This window comes from Eleginops maclovinus, chromosome 16 (assembly GCF_036324505.1).
Source record: "Eleginops maclovinus isolate JMC-PN-2008 ecotype Puerto Natales chromosome 16, JC_Emac_rtc_rv5, whole genome shotgun sequence".
Lineage (NCBI taxonomy): Eukaryota > Metazoa > Chordata > Actinopteri > Perciformes > Eleginopidae > Eleginops > Eleginops maclovinus.
The window spans coordinates 8109392-8137064 of NC_086364.1; the positions used below are offsets into that span (position 1 = coordinate 8109392).

At 41.6% G+C, this 27673-nt stretch overlaps 1 protein-coding gene across 5 annotated transcripts; it reads right to left on the reverse strand.

Moving 5' to 3' along the window:
- Window positions 1-1005: 1005 nt before the first annotated feature.
- Window positions 1006-27673, reverse strand: ints1 (integrator complex subunit 1). Of its 5 annotated transcripts, none has more exons than XM_063904492.1 (48): window positions 27656-27673; window positions 27070-27198; window positions 25914-26201; window positions 25619-25815; window positions 25373-25510; window positions 25127-25286; window positions 24932-25037; window positions 24577-24763; window positions 24199-24344; window positions 23358-23499; window positions 23042-23218; window positions 22852-22960; window positions 21786-21906; window positions 21609-21686; window positions 21341-21498; window positions 20991-21087; window positions 20820-20911; window positions 20662-20722; window positions 20383-20580; window positions 19335-19464; window positions 18954-19133; window positions 18603-18752; window positions 18333-18512; window positions 18144-18248; window positions 17546-17713; window positions 17037-17148; window positions 16798-16956; window positions 16569-16715; window positions 16383-16481; window positions 16109-16233; window positions 15643-15897; window positions 15398-15557; window positions 15191-15322; window positions 14518-14686; window positions 8644-8767; window positions 8427-8542; window positions 7802-7889; window positions 7438-7688; window positions 5903-6032; window positions 5128-5261; window positions 4849-5041; window positions 4623-4747; window positions 4391-4500; window positions 3558-3671; window positions 3399-3469; window positions 3217-3308; window positions 2193-2302; window positions 1006-2040 (listed from the first exon to the last, which is right to left on the reverse strand). In XM_063904492.1, the coding sequence occupies exons 2-48, from the start codon at window positions 27122-27124 to the stop codon at window positions 1925-1927; spliced, it is 6555 nt and encodes a 2184-aa protein (XP_063760562.1). In that variant the 5' UTR covers window positions 27125-27198; window positions 27656-27673; the 3' UTR covers window positions 1006-1924. The 5 variants fall into 5 exon arrangements, with proteins under 5 accessions (XP_063760562.1, XP_063760560.1, XP_063760561.1 ...); XM_063904490.1 differs by having other exon boundaries at window positions 8644-8770; XM_063904491.1 differs by having other exon boundaries at window positions 20991-21090.

Here is a 27673-nt window from a genome sequence, read left to right on the forward strand (position 1 = left end):
AGTTAAATTATTGTTTTATTTTATTTTTTATTGTATTCTATAAACTACTGGCATTTTTTCTCTGTGTTGGAATTCAACACACACACTGGAATGGCTGCCATACATGTAGAGATAAAGATTTAAGAAACATTTGGAGTGGTCTCTTGATTTTTTCCGCGGCTATGCTGTTGCCCAAATAGATAAAAAGAAAGTGGGTTTAGTTTAGAGTACTTTGACCTACATTCTTAGATACTGTGTTACATATTTAAAAGAAAACACTGCATTACTTTCTGCCAGCCATCTGAATGCCTGTTAGTTCTGAATGACAGATTCCAGTGACCCACCAGTGTGGGCACGTCTCACCCTCACTGAGGATCCCTAACCATGCTGTGGATACATCTTCATGTCCTCTTTGTAACAAAACACCAGCAGCAGTCTGGCCTGTGAAATGCTCTACCCACATGACGTCTTCAAAGCTCACTTTGTTCTGTGTGATTGAACAATTACCACCATGGTTAATTTGCTATCAATGGGGACGACCACTTTCCTAGTTTACCCGCATGCCTACACGTTGTTTAGCTTATCCCTTTGACTCCATCAAGAGGTTTTCAGATGAAGTCAGTGGCACCGGGCAAAACAACTCACACTTTCATGGCAAAATGGTTTCCATCACAGCATGTGCATCACTACATTAATTTGTCTGTTACACGGCAATGAAGAGAAAGCGTACCTATGACAGCCGTTTCCACTTTCATCAGGATTCAGAAATGATTGGAATTAAATGAGGAGCCATAAACGTTTTTTCCCCCCTTTCCATTTAGTTCGAGGCGCTAAAATATTATTCTGAGAGGTAATAATTGGTTCTTGTGAGATTTGTTTTTACAATTTCTAAATTAAACTTCTTTCCAGCTGAATAGTGATAACATGTCTTCATTGAAACCCTGAATTTGAGCAGTTTATAGCTGAAATATGTTACACTATTCTCTTTCTACTGGGTAAAGTGGGATTTAAAATAAGAAAAAGGCATACTCCAAAAGGTATTTTATTTCAGTTGAAATCACGGTGGCTCATAGATGATGTTCAGGTAACAGAAAGAATGAACATTGTATTCAGGCATCGGCACATTGTGTCCTTTTGGCTGCTATTCTTAATAGTAAGAAAAGTCAAATGAAAAAAGCTTGAAACATTTTTTGCAATATTGCTATTTTAAAGTAACTGCAGTGGTTGGGGGACATGAGGTATAGATTTTATAGTTAATTAAAAACAACGACATATAAAGCATGTTCCTTTTTAATCATACAATAATGTTGACATTTCATATTCAAACTAATAAAAATATGAAGCCAAATATAGTGTGCCATTTTCTAAATAAACATTAAGTTCTGCATCTGGTAATAATTGATGGCTGTTATTTATTAACTGCAAAGTGCAACATCTCCCAAGAAATGTGGGAAAAGGCAATAAAAAGTGATGATTTAATTAATATCTGTGTTTTTTTAACAACTGCAATATAATAACATGTATTATTTTACTGCAACATTAATTTATGATATACCATGTTTTCTTTAACTGATTATATAATAACATCACCTACTAATATTCCAATCCTAGTTATCTTTGATGATAATTGGTAAATAGATCATTTGAATTATTTCATTTTTCAGCTCAGTTAGAGGGAGGTGTAATGCATTCTTTGACGTCACCAAATTAAAATGATTAAATGAATTACATCTTAGTAAGATTATTAGGCGTTATTATCTGACTGTTAGCTACCAGATCACTGATGGATCCTTTAATCTGTAGCAATGAAGAGCCACAGACGTAGCCATTAGCTCATTTCACCAATGTTTGAACTAAAGACATTAAAAGAAATCTAGCCCTGGAATGCAGAAAATGAATGACAACATTTTGAACATGGTGTGTTGTTGTTGTGGGATTTGTGTTGTTAGGTTGTGGATTCCATGTGAAGGACCTTCATTGACTCTGCGATCATGGAACTGGTGTCGATTTGCCCGTAGATCCCCACCAAAAATGCCTTGTGGAGCAAGATGTCTGCGTGTTCTGTGAAGAAAAATCACATGGACGCGTGACTGACAGCGACTTTGTGCATGCTTCGTGTAAACGCTTTGTTTTACTAAGAAATATGTGGTCAGGTGACCATAAAAAAAAAAGCAGGCAGAGGAGTGGCTGTTTCATTTATAGTATGCTCTTACCCTGACAGAGGAGGACATATTCTGGAAGATTCCTCAGGGCCGTCTGCACTACGTCGAAGTTACCGCTGCCCATACAGTACATGAAGGTTGGCAGGAAGTCTGTCGCCAGGCTACAGCAGAGAAACATACATTATTACAGAGTGAAAAGTACATAGCAACCCATAAAAGTAGGCTGACAGATGGAATAAAGATTGAGTGATTGTCAAAAATCTGTACCTAAACCATTATTTCCCCACATTCCCTCTTAGAAAATGTTTTTTGGTGCATAGGGCAACAAACTGAAGAAGAGACGTACAATACCTCATTAATAGATGAAATATAGAAAAAATAACACAAAGCCTTAAAAAGTTTAAACAAGACAACAAAAATAACAATACATAAATTACAGATGGTAATTACAATTGAAATAAGCAACAACACCATGCCTCTTCAGCGGAGGTGAAAAAGAACAGAGCGGTTAAGGGAAGGCATGCTGTTAAACAGGAGGAAAACAAATTAGAGAGTAAACTCTATTTGTGGAAATCACAATATACTGAAATATAATTGAAAAACAAAATAACTTACTGTGAAAACAAAAATACAGGTAATTTTTTTTTTTATAGCTCAGTTACTTTATTTTTCCTCAAAATAAGTGTATTTTGTTAAAAGTGAACACTTGGATAGGACTATAACTATTATTTTGTTAGGTGTTTTGCCATTGCTGAGAAAAAGCTAACTCTAAAGGAGCTGTACAATACAATACGCAGAATTCATGTAGCCCTCAATCAGATCTTAAAAGGACTATATCAGCTTCCAAGAGCCTGGAATACACAAGATATTTTTGTTGTACCCCTGATCACCATATTACATACATTATCTGCTTCCTGATTTGACCTGCATTGTACAAAGTTATGTTTAAAGTTATTTGGTTTACTTTTTTTCCTAGCTCCTAAAGAATTAAAAAAACCATATATTTTTGTGACACGTTTCCTGTTCGTTGTAGCATGTTCTCTGTAGAAATAGTCCTGAAGTGCTGTTAATTTACCAGGGATTGTTCTGGATGCAGCGCAGAGCCAGACTGAAGGCCATATTCCGACACAAATCCTCCGAGGACGTCATGAGTCTCTGCAGATCATTCTGCAAACACAAAGGTGGTGAAGGATGTGTTACAAACTGTCAGCTTTTCCCCTTGACCTTTTTTTTGTGTTTATGTTGATTATGACTCACGATGAAGTACTGGATGATCTCTGGGCTCCTCCTCGACTTCTCATCCACCTCTGTCAACACTTCCAGCACATCTATAGCAGATGCAGAAAGAAATAGTGTATTACTCATTATGATACGGGATTTATACATGAAAAATTGCTGCAGCAGTGTATTGGTTACCCTCCACTGCCTCTCCTCTCGACATCTTCTTCAAGTACATCGTCATGTCAGACGCACTCAGAGACACGGAGGCAGATATGTTGACCAGAGGCAGGGAACCAGCGGACACGTCGTCTGGTGAAGAGCCAAAGCAATTATTTAACAGAATTGAAGTTTACAAGAAAAGGCAGAACAGCGGGTTTTAAGACTTAATTTGTGCCTGCAATGGACATCTTAGTATGGCATAAATATGGGCTTCCATGAAGCTAAAAGCTGAAGACATCTTTAATCGCTCAAACTGAATTTGTTTTTACAAACTATTTTCAGTCTTTTGGCATATAGTAGTCCCCTTTGCCCTAAGTATAGTATCAAAAAGAAAACAAGGAGCTCAATTAAGTCATTTCTTTTATGAACTTAAATTAAACAAGATGTTAAACCTTATTTATACAAATGTATTTAATATTTAATTTATAGTTGATATATTGCGTTATTATTCATGTGATCTAAAAATATCAACGTTCTAGCCCAGAGTATGCCGTACCAGATTTCAAGGTCTTTAACATCAGAACAAATATGGCGTTTTGAGCCTTTATTGACTCTACCGTAGCAACAAAACACTCAACGAACAGTCGCTAGAGGCTTAAGTAGGCTCATCACACTGACATTTTTCAATTAAAAGAGTCCGTATTGAAATTATAGCTTAACGACATTTAGGAACTCAAATCATATGGTCCTACGGATAAATACAGGAAGTATCACCAAGTAATAAGACAGAAAACAAAAGGTAATATCTTTGAACTGCTTTAGATATATGTGGCCTCTGTAACAACTTCAACTGATCCTCCTGTGCTCACCATCTCTCTCCTCTGGGTCGACCTCTGATGAAGACCTCCTGACCGGCAGAGTGAGTCCAGCCAGCAGAGACTTCAGCTGAACCAGGTCTGGGTTTTCTGCACACAGAACCCTGGCAGGAGAAACAGCAAAACAGAATCTCAATCAAGCCCTTTCTGCTGTAAATACAGTAAACGTATTACAGATGGCAAAATTGTATCATTTAAAGAGACATATCTGGCAGGATAAACTTACTGCAAGATGTCAGAGTGCTTCTGTAAGTAGGGGATGGCGGCTGATGCATCGTGGGTAATGTATTTCTGTGTGAACTGCAAGAACTTGTTGATGAAGACCAGCGGGGAACGAGTCCTCTGGAAGTTCTACAGGAGGAAAAATGCACAGACATGGAGATAGTAAACTTCTGATTTGTAGCTTATTAAAATAAGTGATTAGGTCTGATCTGAGTGTGTGAGCCTCCTACCCGAAGAACCTTCATAAAGGACAGAGCGCAGTCCTGAAGCGCCCTCTGGTGTTCGCTGTGGAACACCAGCGGCTGCAGCAGCTCCAGGATGGCCAGCACATTGCTAAAGAACGTCATGTGGTTTTGTTGCCTAAACTCTTGGAAGTTCAGGTGAATGCGACCGTGTAAGAGGCTTGCAATCATAGGCAGGTGTCTGGGGGAAAAAATGAAAGAAGAACAGTGTCACAGTCGCTGTATTTGTGGACTAAATCCAAAATACAGCACAGAGTTTTTATTCACCTGAGGAGAAGGACTGGATGAGACACCGCCAGCTTCCTGCATGCGAGGTTGGCGTCTGACACGCGGCCTTCAACAGACTTCGAGTCTCCGACATCAGCAAGCAGTATCACCAGGCGATGCACCAGGACATCAAGCTGGGAAAAGCACATTCAATAAGTATAGACCACACTTTGATGAATTTACAATGACTTTTTGGTAATTCTTATGGCAATGACAGTGATTTTTTATTCAAAAAGACTGTCATTACTTGCATTATCATCCTGTGGAGTACAGAGGAGAGTGCAGCCAATGGAGCATGGTGAAGGCTGGAGGTCACGTGTCATGACCTTTTTTGCGATGAGCTATGGGATATTTTAGTCTATCTGCTGCTTTTCCTCTTGAATTTCTAAATGTATGAAGGAAATTCATAATACATCTAACCAAGGGCAGTTTTTTTTTTCTTCATAAAGCTAAATGGTAAGAAACCTCTTTTAAAAAATGACATTTTCTACGAATTTTACCAGATTATTAAAAGTTATTCACTATAAATCTTAAGGGGAACAACTTCTAAAATTCTCACTCTAGGATTTTCTCTAAATGTTTGTGAATATGGCCCGAGATATGTACACAACACAAAGGGCATCTGGTCCATGTAAAGTAGGACATCCCTTTTATATTCACAAGTACAATGACCACACACATTGGTATGCAATCGAGAAAGGGCAGCAAATTAAAATGTCACAAGAAAATCTCTTAAAATGACTTGTTTTCTATTTAACAAGTTACACATGTTTACCTTGCAGCTGCTGCCGTCTGCAGCCCCCCCGCTGCTGAAGGTGCCTTCAGGCAGAGTGACGTGCTGGATGACCTCGGGGAAGTGGAGATAAATCTGCAGCAGCAAGTTCTGGCACCGCTTACTCATCGCACTGAAAGAGAAAATAAACCAAAAGGTGAACGGGGAAACCAACTACAGGAATGAGTCAGTCACATAAGGGGAAATGCATTTTATAATTGGCTCTATGGTAAAGCTAAAAGTGTAGTTACACAGAAATCTAAACTGTAATCCCTAATTTTATTGAGTTGTGCGGCTTGAAGATATTCTTTTTTATTTGACAGTCACTGGTTGGCCAATTTTTTGCAGCAATACAATGCTTTTCAAGGCATTCAAACTCAACTGAGCTTGGCTCTGTGGTGGGACTGGCATTATAAAGCAAACTGTGTTCCTGGTATCACTGAAAACTACCTTTGATTTTTGTCAGATTCACTTTCTCCATCTCTCTTGTTGGATTATGAGCAGAGCTGATCTGAGATCGCAGATAAGAGCACGATAAAGCATTTTTCTATTACTTATGTCTACAAGCGAGAATAATTACTGTACACTAACACAAACTAGGCACATGAATAGTGTAATGTAATTCTGGGGCATTTGCCTTGAAGTCTCTGTGGTTTTATAAAATCCTTTAAGGCTCTTGCCGGGCTCAGAAGATGTACTCTATACTAAATGAAGTGTGTAATACACGCTATGAATTAAGCAAATCACAACGACCTTGACCAAGAGTAAAGAGTGTGCCTGTTGTTCAGTAGTTGGTGTGTAATTGGAATAAACAGCAGCTTATCTGACAGTGAGGTTTCCCAAGAAGAATGCTCAACATCGACTCAAGTGTTTATTCAATACAAGGCCAAAACCCTCTACTTTCAACATGTTTTTATCCTGCTATGTTGCCGCAAGCAACAGTTTTTAACAGACAGCTTAGCTGTACTTAAAATACTGTAATTCGGAAGCTAATTTTGCTTGACCTTGGCCAAAGTTTCCTCATTAAAGTGGTTTAATAACCAGAGACATATTCATGAAAGGAGGGTTTGCCTCCACAAAGAGTTGCACCCTGATCTCTGACAGCTAAGTCAGAGCAGGAATTCACAACACAGGCAAGTTTAGAGCTTCAGCCTTAATCCTCTCGGCTTCATTATAATACGCTGAGCTTTTAAAGAGATCACAGTACAGACGACTTCTGCTGCTTTTAATTTCACACCAATAGACCTAATTATCGAGTTTTCCCTGGTCCGCAGCATTGTGGCTGACAGAGGATGTCTGAAAAGTTCATCTGCAGCGGGAAGGAAAATCTAGTGCGATTTACCCCAAGTTTATCAGCACCGGAGAAAAAGGGACTTTCTGTGTTTGGGCTAATTAGAAAGAACAAAACAATATGTCCAAATGTATGAGCTAAGCACTTTGGTGAGGCTGACAAAATGTGATGAGCATACGCGTCTCTAAATATAGTTTAAAATGTATGACTAAAAGATCAGCATTGAAACAATGACTATACACCTTACCTGTCCTCCCATTTCTTGGTGCAGTTAATGAGGTACTCGGAGACCTTCTTGATGTTTTCTAGCTCTCCGCTGCAGTAGGAGTGTAGGAGGGGCAGCCTGGATTGGATGAGGGAGCAGGAGGCTTGGTTCAAGCTGCTTTTGTCATCGTGGGGTGAGTCGCGAGTGTTCAGCTCCGACTCTGACAGGATCAGGTCCACCAGGCTGATGAGCTCCTCAGAACTGAGCCGCAGCACAAACTTCTCTGTTTTCTTCTGATGAGATAAAAAAGAAGAATCCATCTGTGAGTGAACTCTCTCTGACTCGTTGGAAATGCGGGGGGGAAAAAAAGTGTAAAATAACTTGGTGTGTTGGCTTCCGATCTTACTTGAGGGATCTTCTGGTCACGTCCTTGCCAGATACGCGGGATGTGGCTGCATGCCCACAGGAAATCCAGCGCGGATGATGGGTCAAGCCTGAAAAGCGTTACACAGACACTAAGGATAAGCTCTCTGTAAGAATATAAAAAATCCTAATAACTCAATAAAAAAAACAGTTGCTGATAGGGGCCCTATTATGCACATGTTCAGGTTTCATAATTGTATTTTGTGCCTCTAAGTTAACATGCTAATGTTCAAAAAGCTCTTTATTTTCTCATACTGCCTGTGCTGCCGCACCTCTTCACACCCTCCGTCTGAAACCAGAGCCCAGTCTGCTCTGATTGGCTAGCTGGCCAGCTCTGTTGTGATCTTCAACCCCTTAGAGATGTCCCGCCCCTTAGCCTATCACATACAATGTTTTGGAGCTCTAGCCAATAAAAGCACGAGTTGTATGTGGAAATGTCACTCTGTTGCGGAAGTAAACAAAGGACTACAATCAAGGCGTTCAGGCAGGGGGGGGGGGATTTTAGCCTTTGCAGACCATTTACAAGCACAAAAATCTTTATCACACACAACAGGAGAGGGAGAACCTAAATAAAGCACAATAGGGCCCGTTTAAAGAAATGTCCGTACTTGTAGTCCCTGCGTTTGCTGAGAAGAGAGCCGATACACTGAAGGAGCGTGGACCAGTTTGACTGATGTGTAAGCAAAGCCAAGAGATAAGGTCTGTAGGCAGGGGTTCCTCGAGCCTGAAAAAGTGAGAAAGCATGAATCAGGAACGCCGAGCAAACACTTAGTCCAGTGTGATAATACAGGGGAGAGCATCATCTGCAGGCGAGGCTTATCTTACCCTGTTGAGGGCGAACAGCAACTTCTGTTGAAGGTCTGGACACAAGGAGGTGACCTCAGGGTCGAGATGCTCCAGCCAATCAACCAGCAGCCCAGAGCTCAATCCAGACTTTGTCACTTCGGAGCTGCTGGCAAAAAGCGAAACTGGAAGGTTACCTCTATGGAGTCAGATGTGACTGAACACATATTTCATTTCCTAATAAAAACCCAATCTAGAATTAGGCTTTGGACGATATAAAAAATGTAATTCTGATTATACTGGCCAAAGTAATAGTGTCTCACAATCATCAACATATGCTTTTAAAACAAATTGGAATTCCGTTCTTAAACATTTTGTTATATTTGTAATACATCATACATAAGACACACATCAAATCCTTCTTTGTGAAAGAAGTAACCTAATACAGAGGTTCTCAATTGTTTTTCAGCCAAGGACCCCTTACAAGAGAGAATACACCAAGGACCCCCTCATTCTGATTTGTGATTTTGGGCTATATAAATAAAAATTGACTTGACTTGACATGTATGTCCCTTGGAATAATCTGACGTAGCCTATTCTTTACACTTCTATAGTCTTAGTTATGTGAAAGAACAACACAAGAGAAAAGTATTAGAAAGATATTAGATATGTATTCAAAATATTTGCTCAACACAGAATACCCATAAAACAATCAATCAATTAGCTGCAAGTAACACTGTACCTAAACAAAACATCAAAGGGAAATCAAGAGGAAAGTGATCATTTGAAGTGCATTTCAGAACCTACACACACACACACACACACACACACACACACACACACACACACACACACACACACACACACACACACACACACACACACACACACACACACACACACACACACACACACACACACACACACACACACACACACACACACACACACACACACACACACACACACACACACACACACACACACACACACACACACACACACACACACACACACACACACACACACATCAAGTGTTTCACTTTTAGTTCAAAGTAAATGATTTATAAAAATCTAATCACAAAATAAATGCAGGCTATAAACAATTGAACACATGCCTGCATTGCAACATATATCAAGTAAATTACAACTGAAACTGAAACTGCATTGCTGCAATCCCAAACCACTACTTGTAATGGCAGCCAGCTCTGGACACTATTGGAGTGATGCAAGGCAGTCCATGAAGCTGATTGCTTCTCTCTGCAAGTGAAGACACACATATCAAACTAAATCAATAAATGCAACATATCTGACATTTCCGTCTCTCCCTCTCCTTTCGCGCCATGCACACCAGGCAGGAGTGAGAGTGAGTTACCATGGTTACGGGGATGCTCTGAAAATTCTCGCGATTCCCAATAATATGTTTTTACTAATATAACATAATTTTACAGTTTTGGTTAACATTATACAGGGTTAATGTTTCTTGATTAAATCCAAAGAGGTTAGGCATGGTGGTGTAGACACACAGAGAGAGAGAGAGAGAGAGAGACAGAGAGAGAGAGAGAGAGAGAGAGAGAGAGAGAGAGAGAGAGAGATGAGCCCGTCTATCGGTGCACAACTTCTCCATCCTTGGAGAAGTTGATGAGAGGCATACCCGTAGGTCTTACTCCACTTCCATCCGAGCCCTGTACTTGGTCTTCATGGAGGTCGGCGCTGAGAATGATGACTCGCACAGGTATATGGTTGGAAAGGGGAGCAACACCCGCATGGCAACAGCAGCGATTTCTGGATAGTCCTGTTCAACCGAAGGCCAAAAGTCCACATGCCCCCCTTGGCCGAACCGGATTCTCAGCGTCCCGTCGCATGCCAGGTCCAGCAGCTCCTCCTCTGCTTTTCCACTGAGACCCCGCACTGATGTATGGGCAACGAAGGGGTCACGCACCCAGTCCCAGGCATTGGTGTCAATGTCAGTGAAATAGTCATTGAAATAGTCACCAAGGGACGCAAGATGCAAACCGATTGTATTTTTCACAATCTCAGCTGGTATTTGGTTTGTGTCCAAAAACTCTGAGTTGGGGGAACATCTCTGTAATGCCATTTTGCACCCGCCTTCTCCAGATCGCTGTTTTGGCACGCAATGCCTTGATTTTGTCGCTTACCTCCAGGATAAAGGCATATCTACCTTGAACGGACAAACTGAGATTGTTTAAGAAGTTGAACAGATCTGCGAGGTAGGCGAGCTGTGCGATCCATTCGGGGTCCGAGAAGAGCGCTGCAGTGGTTGGCTTGTCATTCTGGATGAACTCATACCGCTCTGAGCACAGTTCGTACACCCGCTGTAGCACTTTTCCACAGGAGAGCCAACGCACCTCTGAATGGAACAGCAAGGGTGTCCTGTCCTGCGCCTATCTCCCTGCAGAGCTAGCCGAATAAACGGGACTGCAGTGGTTTACACTTGATGTGGTTGACCACAGATACCACCGTGCTGAGAACGGAGTGTAGCTCAGGACTCAATGATTTTGACGCCAGAGCCTGCCTGTGCAGCATGCAGTGGGTAGCTATTCATCATTGGATTGCGCTCCTTGGCAACCACCCCACTCTTGCATCCGGTCATGGCAGCTGCACCATCTGTGCAAATTGCAATGCAATTCTCCCAACTCACATTGCCAGTCTCCATGAACATACAGTGGAGCAAAAAAGTATTTAGTCAGCCACCAATTGTGCAAGTTCTCCCATTTAAAAAGATGAGAGAGGCCTGTAATTTTTATCATAGGTATACCTCAACTATGAGAGACAGAATGGGGGAAACAATCCAGGAAATCACATTGTAGGATTTTTAATGAATTAATTGGTAAATTCCTCGGTAAAATAAGTATTTGGTCACCTACAAACAAGCAAGATTTCTGGCTCTCACAGACCTGTAACTTCTTCTTTAAGAGGCTCCTCTGTCCTCCACTCGTTACCTGTATTAATGGCACCTTTTTGAACTCGTTATCAGTATAAAAGACACCTGTCCACAACCTCAAACAGTCATACTCCAAACTCCACTATGGCCAAGACCAAAGAGCTGTCAAAGGAGACCAGAGACAAAATTGTAGACCAGCACCAGGCTGGGAAAACTGAATCTGCAATAGGTAAGCAGCTTGGTGTGAAGAAATCAACTGTGGGAGCAATTATTAGAAAATGGAAGACATACAAGACCACTGCTAATCTCCCTCGATCTGGGGCTCCACACAAGATCTCACCCCGTGGGGTCAAAATGATCACAAGAACGGTGAGCAAAAATCCCAGAACCACACGGGGGGACCTAGTGAATGACCTGCAGAGAGCTGGGACCAAAGTAACAGAGGCTACCATCAGTAACACACTACGCCGCCAGGGACTTAAATCCTGCAGTTCCAGACGTGTCCCCCTGCTTAAGCCAGTACATGTCCAGGCCCGTCTGAAGTTTGCTAGAGGGCGTTTGGATGATCCAGAAGAGGATTGGGAGAATGTCATATGGTCAGATGAAACCAAAATAGAACTTTTTGGTAAAAACTCAACTCGTCGTGTTTGGAGGAGAAAGAATGCAGAGTTGCATCCAAAGAACACCATACCTACTGTGAAGCATGGGGGTGGAAACATCATGCTTTGGGGCTGTTTTTCTGCAAAGGGACCAGGACTGATCCGTGTAAAGGAAGAATGAATGGGGCCATGTATCGTGAGATTTTGAGTGAAAACCTCCTTCCATCAGCAAGGGCACTGAAGATGAAGCGTGGCTGGGTCTTTCAGCATGACAATGATCCCAAACACACCGCCAGGGCAACGAAGGAGTGGCTTCGTAAGAAGCATTTCAAGGTCCTGGAGTGGCCTAGCCAGTCTCCAGATCTCAACCCCATAGAAAATCTTTGGAGGGAGTTGAAAGTCCGTGTTACCCAGCGACAGCCCCAAAACATCACTGCTTTAGAGGAGATCTGCACGGAGGAATGGGCCAAAATACCAGCAACAGTGTGTGAAAACCTTGTGAAGACTTACAGAAAAGGTTTGACCTCTGTCATTGCCAACAAAGGGTATATAACAAAGTATTGAGATGAACTTTTGTTCATAAATTCATTAAAAATCCTACAATGTGATTTCCTGGATTTTGTTTTCTCATTCTGTCTCTCATAGTTGAGGTATACCTATGATAAAAATTACAGGCCTCTCTCATCTTTTTAAATGGGAGAACTTGCACAATTGGTGGCTGACTAAATACTTTTTTGCCCCACTATATCTATAACATTGAGAATCTCCTCACCTGTTGCCCACCCCGTCAACTCTTGACAAAATTAAAAATCTTCCTGAATCCTTCCTTCCCGCGGGTAGCGAACCAGCGCGGTGAGCTGCGCAGAGCCGGACACATCAGTGGACTCATCCAATTGAACCGCAAATTTAGACCCTCTCATTCTTTCCAGCAGTTGTGATTTGATATCAGCAGACATGTCCTCAATTCGTCGCCTAATGGTGTCATTTCATAGAGGTACACTTCTCAATTTGGCAGCCACATCTTTCCCCACCATCACCTCACACAGATCCACCGCAGCAGGGAGCAGCAGTTCCTCCGCTATTGTGTGGGGCTTTCGCGCCTTAGCAATCCTCTGCGCTACCAGGTAGGAGGCCCGCTGCACTTCAGCAGAAACAGACGTTACATTAACCATCCGTTGTTGTTGCTGGCGGTAGTCCGCGCCCTTCCTCTCAAAAAAAGCCCGGTCTTTTTTTACATAATCTGGATGCTTGGCTTAGGTACCTCTTCAATTTGGCAGGCTTCATCACCTCATTGGCAAGACACTGCAGGCATATCAGACATTTCGGTTTCCCTTCCACTTCAATAAATCCATATTGGAGGTACTCCTCATCGTATTTCCTTAACTTAGTTTTTTGTTTTTCATTTACTTCATTTGTAGCCGTAACCGGTCGTTTTAAAAATCTGTCCATCTTCGTAGTATGCTAGCCGTGTTATACCTCTATGATGCTAGCAGCGGAGCTCTCTGACTGACGTTATTGTTGTTTCCATGGTAACGGGTGACGTGCTTGATTTTTAAATGTATAGATTTGTTAGATTAGAACGTAATCTATCAACTATTTTAGATTAAAAAAATTAAATATTATTTGTTGAACTATGAAGCCTTTTGTAAAAAAAAAAAATGATATCATGATAATTTAAATTTATGAATCTGAAAACTTTCCGGGGACCCCACTTTGAGAACCACTGACCTAATAGATCTAAATAAGAATGAATAAGGTCCCTTGTATACATTACAGAAATTGAACAATTGCATGAGTCTGTTAAATAAAGTATTTTTGATGAATAAGGCAGTGTTTTCCACCCCTCTACTACAGCAGCCACCTGTACAGTTTTTTGAGTCACTATAAAAGGATTTTCACAAATATCCTGAAGAAGGAAATTAAGCACAATCAACTTAATGTGAATGATTTTTTATCCTGACCTGCATTAAAACCCTGTATCATCCCTCCTATATCCAGAATAGAGCTGAGCTAAAGATCGTATGCCTGATTTCCCAACGTATTGGTTCAACTAACAAATGTAACCTTTTGCCATTGAATTTGCCATATGAAAGCTGTCTGAATACCAAATGCTATATACATTAGTAAACTGACACAAGCAAGACAATGAAATCTCTATCTCCCTCTACTTGAACTGCTTGGACGAGACCTTGGAGTGTTCTTTGATTTTCACAGCTCCTGAATCTGTAAAGCTGCAAAACCAATTAAACCTTTCCAAACCAAATCCAGTAGCAATTTTTTCTGAGCACAAGGACAGCAAGCGCTCTTCCTGCTATGTTTTCTGTCCCAGGCAGCCATGTTTGGCATTTAGTCCTGTCAGATATCACTGTTGCTTGCCTGACTTGAGCGAGAAATAGAATATGCCGTGCTCACTTGTTAGAATCCACTTCCTGTTTCACCGCTTGCTCCTCACTCTCCTGAAGCAGCAAGGAGATCACCATGGCAACAGGGCCGGCCGTCCCGTTCTGTGTACCAACAGTCATCAACAGAGACAGCAGCTCCTCCAAATACGGCGACCTCACCTCCATCAGACCCTGTAACACTGGAAAACACACATTTTATAAAAACATGATGAGTGTGGACCGGCCATTATGCATCTGTATGCAAGTAAAGTCAAACAATAGATTCTGGTCACATTCACCTGGGATATCAAATAATAACATTAGTGGAAAACAGCGACTGCTTTTCTCTCCAATTCGGCTTTTTATTCATTATTTTTATTAATTGTAAAAGCACTTTTTGTTTGTCAAAGTTTATTTTGTATGTTTAATGTCTACTTTATAAAACAATACAGGGGAAAAAAGGGAACTTTGGAACATTTCCTGTACAAAAAACCCAATAATGAATATATTTAAGTTAAGAGGTTAAAAAATATTCAAAACTGTTGACATCTTTACTAAAAAAAAAGAAAAACTAAAAAAGGTTTCACCTCAAACATCAACAAACCATTTTTCAACACTGTGATAAATTAACTCTAGTTAAAGCCATTCATTATTTCACAAACGTTGGAATCACTCAATATGATGATTAGTTAAAAGACTAATACCTTTCCCAATGAGCTCCGCTTCTGCGTTACATCTGTCTCCAGCTTTCAGCATCGCAATCACGGCTCTCAGGGGCCCTTCAATATCTCTGCGATATACCAGGGCCTCAGATAGTTGGAGGAAAGTTGTCCGCACTGCAGGGCAGAGACATGTGTCACTCAATGATTATATACAAACATTTTTGACAGATTAAGTGTTGAGGGGCTCACCATCATTGTTCCTCTGTTTGTTTGAGTTCTGACCAGCGAAGGATTTGAGCAGACTCTTTAGGGCCCCCCCCTCCGCAGTTGGGTTTTCCAACCAGATCAACATCTCCAGAATGACCTTGAGGAACAGGGAGGAGAAACCCAAGTCCTGGGACACGAGTCGCTGGAAGAAACAAGAAAAAAAGTCTTATAATCCAAAGTTTTATTACTGAAAATGGAATTATGAGCTGATAGTAAGCAAGCCTTACCTGGTAGAGGTGCAGTTGGCGCATGAGGGGGCAGGAGAGGGCCTGGCTGTGGTGCATCGAGAGGACAATAGGCCCTGCATGAGCAGAGGTGAGCAGCGCTGCAATGGCCTGTAGGAGCCGGAAAGCCAGGCCACCCTGCTGGATTTGGCCCTGCTTGACCCGCATCAGCTCTTTAGCGAGGGCCTGCTGCAAGGCCAGGGAGAGCTGGCTGGGGGGGGGGCCGTGCCAGCGAGGGTCCGCTTTCAAAGGGAATATCTTTAGAAGCAAAGGAAACAGAAACAGGTCAGTTTGGCATGCAGGTGACTCAACAGCTGGGGAGAAATCATGGGAATACAATTTGGCTATAGTGTGTATTTAAACAACAACAACAACAACAACAACAACAACAGATATTTAGCCCCGAAAATTGTGTTTTATGCACATTTCATCCAAAACTCTCAAATGAGAATAAGCTCGTAGATCCCACCTGAAGCAGCATGCCAGTGAGATCGTCATCAGGCCCGACTGCAGGAAGCTGACTGGCTGCTCTCATCTTCACAGAGCTGTGGGGCGTTTCCACGGTAACTTTGGCCTTACTTGTTTCCGCAGCATCTATCAGGAGGAGCGTGGTCAGTCACTTTGTTTAACACATTTATATTGTAAGTAAAACTACCTTTAATACGAGTATCAGTTTAAACTTCCCTCAATGTTGTAAAATATAACCTTAAAGAGCACATACACATCATTTGGAATTCACCAACCTCTGTCTGGAGGAAGAGCCGAGCTTAGTAATGAATGGAAAGTGTGCCCCCCAGTGGCCCCTCGCTCATGCTGCACTTCAACCAGGTGGGCCATGTAGTCTATTGCAGGACAAATACAAGAAGATACATCTTTAATATCTTAAATCTTGATCAATTTTCAAAGTGGGATATCTGCATCACTCTTACGCTTGTCCATGATGTTCTCCTCCAGCGTCGGAGTGTCATGAGAGACAGCCTGGTCCAAGTACTGCAGCAGCTTACTCATGCTGGAGACAGGGATGCCAAAGGACTGCACAAACAACAGAAGCTGCTGAGGCTCCAGGTCGTGTAGAGCTGAGGGAGGGACATGTATTGTTTTGTGAGAAAGAACTCATTTATTTACAACACCTTTTATTTCCACTATGGCAAGTTGTACCTGCATCAACCAATTGAGAAACTTCTGATCGGATCATCCTCAGCTTCAACCAATCAGGCAGCAGAAGGGCTTCCTCTGAGGTGTCAACCAGGAAGGCAGTGGGGAGGGGTTTCTTGTCGGGAAACCAAATGTCCAAAAGAGCGTAGAAGTCACTCTCTCCTGTAAAACGCACAATGGTAACACATTAGCACAGCTCATTTAACATTGCAAGCGATAAATGGCTAACTGAACACGACTACCTTTGGGTGGCCCCAGGGTCAGCAGGATGACCATGGCATGGACAACAAGTATGTGCATGGTAGCGGTCTCTCCTGTAGTCCAACGCAGAAACACCTGGTCCTGTGACTCTGACTGAAGATAGAACATTTGTCAAACACATGTTGTCACCCCAATGTAGTCTGCCTAGAGACATCAAACTGGGATTAGAGCCTCAGGTATAGGTGACAGACTATAGGGGGATATAAGTAATATTTTAGGTCATTTTTCATGCAGAAATGTTACCATATGCAGATCATAACCTGTCAGGAGCCTTTTCCCTTCTTATTAAAGTGGGTTTTAGACTGACAAAACAATCATCTAGAATATTCTGCATTTTAATCGATAACTAGGATACATTTTTCTTGCACTCAGTGTAAAGATGAATTAATAATCACAGAGAAATGCAGGACAATAGGCCCTTAATGTTTATGATGTATAGCAATAATGATGTTGTGGTTCAGTCAGTAACTAAACTCTTGCTAACGCCCACCCAGCTGTAGAGATCCTCGCCCTCTTTGGTCTTCCTCATCCTCCTGATGTAAGTGGAGAAGATGGTGAGGAAGGCACTGAGCACAGCGTTGGACTCAGGTCTGCAGGAATGCTTGGAGAACAGGCTGTTCATGATGGTGGACCGCTCCACAATGAGCCGGGCGACGTCCTGAAGAGAGTGTTTGAGGATCAGATGATTCATGTCAGTACTGCTCCATTAAAGCAAAGAAAGGTAGTTTTGATTCACCAAAGTCACACACACAAATAAGGCAGATTCAGACGGTAATCTAAGTGACATTTCAAACGTTTCAATTTTGTGTCAAATAGGGCTTTCTTGCAGCACAGGAAAGCATTGAAATTATTCTAAATATAGAGTATGCTTCAACAAGTATTGATTTTTTTAGATGTTCCTTGTTTTTAGTTATTTAAATGTGTTTTACTTTCGCAAAAATGTTCCTGTCTACAGAAGATAGCTGCTGTGACGATACTCCTGTCTGCATCTTGAAACTCTGGATGGGTTCCTATTAAAAAATGTCAGGTCCATCTCTTTACACAATCAGGATGTGATGCAATGGATTTAAGCAACTCGTCGTGATTACCAGAGCCAAATCATTATGAGAAGCCTGCTCCTCCACTGGTGCATGCTGGGACAGGTAGATGAGATAGGCACTGATGGTCTGTGGATCCGTCTCCATATGAATAGCCTTAAAAAGGAAGCAGACAGACAAGACACCCGTCAAACTCCATTATTATGATATCTTTCTTAAAGGTTTAGATTTATCACGGACCTGCTGTAGGGCGGTGGACGTCATGCCTCTGACACTGTCGAACAAGGGCAGCTTTGGGAGGTCCTGTAGCAGCCACTGGTATCCTGGCAATAGCTCAGCATCAGCAGAGTCTTCTTCCATGGGCTGATCCCGCTCATCTCCATCTTTCAAGCCTCCTTCACTCAGCACCAACGACAAACCCTACGCACAGAAATATCATGTAATCACAAATGTTGTTGATCAGTAACACAATGCTTCTGGAGCGGTTCTCATTCGGATCCACTACAGTACCTTCATGGCTAGGACTCTGGATGCCACCTGAGAAGAGCTTAGGCGGCGCAGGAAGTAGTCCAGCACTTCACATGTTGTCTGCTCGTCGGCCTTAGGACCCAACAAGAGATCCTGGAGCCGTCCAAGCAGCTGCCTTTGCTTTTGCTGCCTCTAACAGGAAGACAGATAAGAATTCAGGATTATTTAAGAGTGAGTAATGAGCAGCACACTAGAATAAATAAGCACAAGTTTAAATTTAGCATGTAGCTTGTTTATTTTGAGACTTATAAAAGAGAAAAAATTTGAAAACAGGATCATTTTTCACTATTTGCTGACTTCCAACAGTACGGTATGGTGTTCTCATCAACATACTTGTCTCTTCTTGGCTTTCTGCTCTTTGCTCTCTCCCTCTTCGTCATCCTCTATTGGCAGACTGTCATCTGCAGCATCATGCAGAAGGAATTCACACAGGCACTGCACTGGAAGCACATCCAAAGAGCCCTCACTGGACTGAACCAGATCAGCCAGCCACGGCATGGACTGAGAGGAAGCCTGGGGAGGGGGGAGAGTGTGCTACAGTTATAAGACGTGGACATAGACCTTGATTCTAATCTCTGTTTCACAAATTAAGAACTTGTTTATCCCTACTTTAAAATATATTTTGAGTCGGGCATCGAGACTTTTTGTAATATAAGTTGTAGAGATGTGTTACAGTTTGCGCAGGTCTGTAGTGTGCAGTGGTGTGTCCCTTACCTGTCTCTGGATGATGTTGAGCAGGAAGTCAGGGTTGCGGCTGCGGCAGAGGAGATGTCCCAGACGCAGGGACTGGTTCAGGGTTTTCACCTGCTCCTGGATCGCAGGAGGAGGTCGACGAGGAGGACCCCTGAACACAAACACAAGTCCATCTTAAAGCCACAGCAATAACACTTGTTTACCAATTCTGAAAAATTAAAGTGCTTATATTGACTTACAGATTTCTTACAAAATTGACTGACAACAATAACATGCTGTCGTGGTTATGGCTGCTGTATTTTTGGATCAAGATCTCAGCATCTGCACTCTTTTTTCAGTTTTTGTTTGTCTCCTTCTTCAGTTTTGGTTCTTTTTGCATTTGTGTAGCCCATCCTCTTTCCAGCTTACATGCCAAAGGTAACGTTGTGAGGCTCAATGGTGGTTCTATCTGCTCAGAGACGTCTGGGCGCTGCTCAAATTCCTCTGGAATCCTTATTCTGAATTTATACTAACATTCTATGTATACATTGGTCACCCTACTCTGTAATTTTACTCGGTTGGTTATTCCTAGACCTATTGCGTGTTTCTCCACTCAACAAGACGTGTCCTTGTGTGGCTCTTCCAGAAGTTTCTACTTACTACTTTTAAATCCAGCCTGAAGACTTTTTCTTTTTGCCGCTGCTTTTAAGCAACTTTTATTTGAATTTATGTATCATTCATGAACCTGTGTTTTACGTTTATTTTATTCTCTTTGCTTTGACAGTTTTTAATGCCTGTTTTGATGCTCTTAATGGCTCTCATTTTTGTAAAGCACTTTGAATTGCCTTGTGTTGAAATGTGCTATATACATAAACTTGCCTACCAGTTTTTTTAAGTGTTTTTGTGAAGATTGTTGTATGTTGAAATGTTGTAAAGCCTCTTAAGGAAAATGTGTAACGTGTGATATTGGGCTGTAAAAATGAAACTAGTTTGACTTGTCTAAAAAGAATAGGATGGTACGTTTACTACGGCCTTTTCTTAAAGAATACCATAAACTAAGTGCATAAAGCTACTCCTCTTGCTCCCTTACTGTGGATCCAGGCTGGTAAGCTGAGACAGCAGCAAGCTGTTGCTCTCTGTGATGGTCTGTTTGGTGGAGGCTGCTGCCAAGTGGCTCTCAAAGGCCAGGATCTCCTGTTTCTCTCTCTGGGAGATCTGCAGCTCCCTGTTGATCATCTCCGTCTTTGTGTCCTCGTCGGCGACGGTGCACGGAGGGTAGGTATAGTTACTGTGGAAGCAGAGAGAGATGTGTGAGTTGTTTGAAAGTATTATCCAGAACTATTCTATACAAAAGACAACCTTGACCTACTTTGTCATGACCATCTCCATGAGCATTTTCAGAGTAGGGTAGCCGTCCCACGCAGCCAGACCTAAAGCAAAAACACATCAGATAGTATTCATAAACAACTTTTAATAGTTATAAATAGCTATTTGCATGTATGCAACAACATAAAAGGCGTGCTATACCTATTTTCTGAGGATTAAACGCTGCCACCACGAGCAGCAGCAGCCATGCCTTCCAATACAGCGCAGATATGGCCAAGTTGGGAGGTTGGTAACTAAAACATAGAAATGATTTGTTATTTTAAACTGTAAACTGTATGACCCCAAAATGTTTTTATGAGACAGTTGTAGTACCCTGCAGGCATCTGAATGTTCTCCGGGTGGTGGTATGTACACAGATTCAGCACGGCATCAATGAGCTGGATCCTCTCCACCTTCAGGACCTCCAAATCTACTTAAAATACATAATAAAATAAGAACTATTATTCAAAAACAATTAAGATCAAAACCGTATTTCTTTTATTCTTACCTCCCTAACATGCATTTTTTGACTAGTGAGGATAATATGTTAATAGGGAGTTGGCCTTTATAAACAATTGAGTTGGCTGCTCATTAAACAGAGCCACATGTGTTTACCAAATGTCCAAATATGTAACACACAGCTTGAACTGTAACAGATACAGCCTAAGTGGATCTTCACACACCATCAGACTGACTTCCAGCAGCCCTCTTAACCAGGTGATCTGCCAGCTCCATTGCATCTGCCGGGCCCAGCGGCAAGTCACGTGACAGCCCGATCACCAGGATGCGCATCAGTGTGTCCTCCAGCAGAGGCACTTCGGAGCAGAGGCGCAGGAAGAAGCTGTGGAAGAAATATTGTTTTTAAATCAAACCAATAACACTTTATTTGTATACCAGAAGTGAAATGTAACTAATGCATAAGAATCCTTTAAATACTGGGGGAAAACTCACTTTCTGTCACCCTCTGGAGGCCAGTTGTCCCACTTGTAATATGTCTCAGGTTGCTCTGTGAACAGCACTTTGTGGAGGCTGCGGACGGACAGAGAGAAGTCTCATATAAAGCAGCAAGAAATATGATAAGCTTGTGTAGTTTAAACACTAATCACATCAGCGCATAGAGTTACTGACCAGTGGACGTAGTCTTTTGCACCAGTTTTGCTGATGGTGGGAACCACGGTGTGGAGCCACCACACAGCGTCCCTCTGGATGGAAGCTATCTGATTCTGAAACGCCCTCAGGCTCTCCAGATCTGAAACAAACAGATATGTGTTAAAGACAAAGCTAATCCAGCATAAAGAGCAGGGATGACCTATTGATAAAACCCATCCCTGAGGTTAGCATCACCCTTGTTCCTTTGACAAAACCACTTGGAATTTGGGTTATTGCAGAATTAAGCTCTGTGGCAAACAATAGTTAATGATACTAACATGTTTTATCAGGCAAAATAACTTTTTGAAGTGCAGGGCAATCGCCAACAGTGAACAGCTCATGCTATAAACAAACTACACCACAGTGTCATTAGTTCACGTCAACACCACGAGCTAAAGGCGGACAGGTGTTTGTTTTTGAAAACCTGTGCAGTCTCATTTAGCTAATTGGTAGCAACCGCCATTTTTGTGACATCAAGTTTGAAAAATGTATACTTTTTACCTCCTTATGTCAAACAAGAATGTGAAAATCTATTTTGCTTGTGTTAACCACTGAGGTTATATTAAGAACTAAACAAAACTCCATTTAAAAATAATCAATTGAAATAAGTGCAAAAAGTTAGTAGAGTTAGTGAGTAGATCAAACAGTATTTAATTGTACTTCACTGTACAATATCTAATCTTTAATCTTACATCCTGTTATTGTATATTTAACTACTATTTACATGTACATAGAATCCTGCATACACTTGATCACTTTCAACATTCCATGCAAATTTGAGGTTATTGAGTTTATTTATTTTTCTGACATGTTTATACCTCATCTGCACTATTTATAGACTGGTCTAACTCTAATTGAAACTACTCTGTTTCATTTTGCACTATTTTGTTTACCTTTATTTTATTATTTTGTGTTGTGTCCTTTTATAATACGCTGCATTGATTTTCATTGCCATAACTACGCTGTAGCTACTGTGCATTTGATAATGAAAACCCTTGAACCTTGGTTAGTGTACGCAGCATAAAAACAAATATGCAGCACTCACTCTTCTTCTCCCCTTTGTCCCACGCAAGGCCAGATTCTTTGACCTGAGCCGTGATGCCCAGCATCATGGAGACAGTCAGTAAATCAGTCACCTGGATAACAAAGCGCTCCTGTGGGAGAGACAAAGGTCATTATCAGCTTCAGAGTTAATGCATGAAGAGTAAAGGTTATATTACTTTAAGAACGCATACTTTGAATTCCATTTCCAAATAGGTAGTCTCCTTTCTCTCCTGCATTAATCCGAAGCAAAAGGCCCCAAAGTTAATCTCATGCTTGGTCTGTTTGATGATCTCTCTCAGCAAGGCTCGGGAGGCGCGCAGGTAATCATCCTTATTGGTGAGCAGGTCCTGGAACACCAACGCTAGGAACTGCAGACACAATGGAAGACAAGGGGAATGTTGATTTAGAGAAAACTATTGAATATAAAACAGATGCTGAAGACTTATAACACAATTAAAACCATTTCCAAATGCTGCATGTTCCAACAATATAAACATTTCCAGTCACCTTTGGAGCCTGCTCTGGGCTGTGCTGCAGCACTGTGTGCAGGACTTGCATGTTGTTCGGGTTCCTGGCGTTGGACAGCTCGTTGAAGATCACCAGCTTCACCATCGTGGCCAGGTTGTCTCTGTTAGCATTGAGCAGCTCCCTGGAAAAAAACCATCAATTAGTAAATTCACTTTTTCCACGAAAAGAAGCACATAAAGCTCTGGAAGAAATTAAGAGACCACTGCAAGACAATCAGTTACTCCGGATTTACTATTTATGGGTATGCGTTTGAGTAAAAATAAACATTATTTTAATTCTATAAACTACTGACAACATTTCTCTGTGCTGGAATTCAACAGACACTGGAATGGAATGGCTGCTATACATGTAGAGATTGAGATTTATGAATTGCATCGCTTAATTTGTTTTCAGAGTTGTATGTGGAGATTTTTTGAACTTTGGAAAAAGTGCTAAAAATAGGCAAAAGACCAATTTTCTACTTTTAATTGTTTCCTGGTGTTCCACAAAGCTAGTTCAGTAAACAGTGGAAATGTTAGAGTGGTTACTCCTTTTTTTATATATATGTTACTTATTCAGTGGCTCTTTAAAACTCTCAACCCTAGAGTTAGTGATTGTTGGAATATTGAGAAGACTAAAAGACACTTGTCATTAGTTTTATTTGAGTGTTTTACAACAATCAGTAACGAAAAAGTATCTGTCAACGGAGTGTGGTGGCTTTGAGGAAAGCATATACATTTTATGTTTTGTATCTAATAATTTGAATAATTGTGCAGTGGGAAAGGGGCTTGAGTCACTGTGTGTAACAACAAGTTATAAGTAAAAACAAGAGTATGCAGACCTGACACACAGCATGTAGTGGTTGAGGAGGACTTTCGGTTTGAGTCGGATCTTGATCAGGTTGGAGATCACCTCCATGTCATCCGCTCCCTGGGTGATGCAGTTCATGCACAGAGACATGAGGAGGTCCTGGGCAGGGCGAGTCAGCTGTGCACACACATAAGTAAAATAAAAGAGCTTTATTAATTATAGTAAACGACATCCATCTGCATGATTTCACATAAACAAAAGAAATTACACAGATTTGGTCCTTTAATTTAACTGTGTATTTAGGTCCCCAAATGAAGTATTTCACTACAGGTGGCAGACATATAATACTGCCAATAAGATACTGGATTATTGAGCAAAACAACTGGTTTATTCAGGATGTGTTACCCACCTTTGGGTTCTGCAGCCACATCTCCAGCCTCTGAACAGCCATGAGTCGTGCCTCTTTGTAGCCACAGGTGGCAGTGAGCAGACGAAGCAGGTTTCGGGACACGTTGTCCATCGGCTGCCTGCGGTTCAACTGATCCTTCAGGACCTCCAGCACGTAGTCCTCCACGCTCTCTGACAGTTCTTCATACCTAAAGAACACCAGAGGGGAAGACAGAGACAAAATGGTACAGGACATTAGTACATTTTCTTCAAAAATAAGTTGTAATAAATTCATAAAATATTATGTAATATTAATCATATTAAATATAATTGTGGAATTGTATCTACACCCAAAAGTTTGACAATTGTTTTCGTACCTCGGCATGATCAGCCCTTCATCCTCAGGGCTGAGTTTCTCCTCAGCTATCAGCAGTTCGGTCTGGCAGTCGTCCTCATCAGGGGTTGAGGGATGAGGGCTGCTACCTAAAGACACAAAGTAAAAAAAGAGCAGCTTAATTATGCCAGTTGTTCACTGCATCAACCAAACCAGCCAGTGCGTTTTCTCAGGGTACCTGCACTGAGATCTCCAGCTGAGCGTCCGGTTTCAGCCTGCAGCAGCATACTCTTAGGGGGCATCTTTGTCCCAAAAGCAGTCTGGATGTTGTCCACAAAAGTCTTGCAGTGAGAGCTGTCCACCCAGATTCTCTCCCCCAGGGAGTCCTCAATGTACACCTGAAATGACATTTTAGATTAACTGCACAAAATGGCTAACATAAAACTAATTTATTAAAAGTTTCAAGTGTTTGGGAGATTCTCACTTTTACAAAGATCTCTGGCCAGTTCTCATCTTCTTCGTAGGCTGCCATCAGCAGATTGGAAGCAAGAACAGACACCAGGCTGTTCCCCTTGGCTTTAAAGTTGATCGAAGCATCTCGACGCAGGAGGCTGCACAAGGCCTGAGATAAAGGTGGGACAGTTGGAAATTAAAATTTCAACATCTGCGGGGCAAACTTTAGGGGGCTGTTTTTTTGTGAGACTAACACAGTATCAGTGAGAAATCTTACCTCAATAATTCCTTCAGTAGCAAAAACGTTAGGCTTGATTTTGGCCAGGAACATGAGACTGAGGTACAGCGTAATGTCAGGCTTGGCTCGGTTCAGCTTGAGCTGTTTGACCGCTCCACACAACAGTCCCTCGATGCGGTCATCATTACCCTCAGACTCTGCAGCCTCAATCTCATCCAGCAGCAGAGCTGGTGACACTACAATACAAAAAAAAGAATAGAGTTTAAACTTTCTTTGCTTCTTTTATAGTTTAGTATACATTTTGTTCCAATTTCTGAGGCTTAAGTAAAAGTACCTTCAATTGGCACCACTGATGGCTCCTTTATTGAGGGTGATATCGCCCTCTTGTCCACAGAAGCGACATCAGCGAGTCGTCCCAGAGCACTGACTGGGGGGGTGGTGGATAGTTTAGGACGCTTTGTGAGGCCGGATAGACCTGCAGAGGGCAGAGCGGAGGAAGTGTCTCTCTTACGGTCAGCAGGTAAACTTGTGGATGCCGGCTTCAGCAGGACAGCAGGGGGTTTAGGGTCTCCACCCTGGTTCTTCGATCCCAGAGCAATGAAGTCTCCTGGTGGAGGGTGACCTGGGAAAAGCAGATGTCAAAGTCAGGCAGGGATGAGCATTAGGGAAAAAATAAAACATCATGATATGTTTGAACAATATTGCAATTAGGGTTGCAAAATTCCGGGAATTTTCAAAGATGGAAACTTTCCATGGGAATTAACAGGAATTTAAGGGAATAAACGGGAATAAACTATGAATCTTCAAAATTGAAGGTTGGCTCATCATAGGGAACTTAAACATAGTTGGGGAAAGTACATTTTAGCATAATCTTTACTAAAACAAACAGATGCCATTCAAATATATCCATGCTATTCCTCAATCACATGCACATTGCTTACTGCATGGCTATTGAGACCACACCCCCTACAGGCACTGTGCATTCCTCCATCACATGCACATATGATTTCTAGAAGACTGGACCACACTTTTGAGCCCAAAGCACAAGACTATTGAAGCCACACATTAGAGCCTGCGGACTACACAAAGTGAAGTAAGGTTTGATGATATTATGGGGTTATATATTTATTTTATGTTTAAATTGCAAATATCACATACAGTTGTATTCATCTAGTAGATAGCTAGCTGATAACTTAAATGCTAAATAAGCCATAGCTAGCATCACTTCATTTACCATCTATGAGGCACTCTTATAAGATGCTAGCTACCTCAAATATGATGCTGTTTTTATCTGCCTCCTGCAAGATGTTTTGAAGAGCCCTACATCATAATATAACATATTAGCCTAAGGGGGATTTACAATATGTACAGCATATACAATATAGTGCCATTAGGCTCGTGCAGACTAGAAGTAGTGTACGAGGAAAAAATCCCATTGTGAAAAAATAAGTAATATGTGTAGAGTAACATTAAATATGGGACTCGAGTACCTGATGGTTTTGCAGCATTGGGGCGCCTGAGAGTTGTTGGCTTTGCACGATTCATCTTGACCAACAGGTTCAAATCAAAGCCAGATGCACTGCAGGTCAAGCGGGTGACATTACTTAGCTTGAAGGATTCTGCGTGTGAGAAAAACATCAAGGAACACAAGATTAGCAAACGTAAGAACGATTAAGCTTTATAACGTTAGCTGAAGTAACGTAACTTTTAGTTAACATCAATTAGACTTTAACGACCCCAAATCGCACAAAATGCGGTCTTGGCAAGGAAAACAACACTAAAGTTAAAGACTAAACTGCACACTCCAAATACATCCATTATTAAACACTGTACAAAAACTGCTAGGCTAACGACAACAAATGCCGCTAAAGCTACATATGTGGTTGTTAGCAACTTTAGCAAGCTTGACGGTGTCAAACCCATTATTGACAATGAATTAACATTATTTGGCATACTTATTTAATTAAAAGTGACTCGCTATGTTATTCGTTCCAATAAAACGGGTCGTGGTTAGCCTAAAATATACAATTTGAACAAAAATAACGTTAGCCGGCTCAAAAATCTATCAGACAGTACCATGACGGCTTGTTCTTC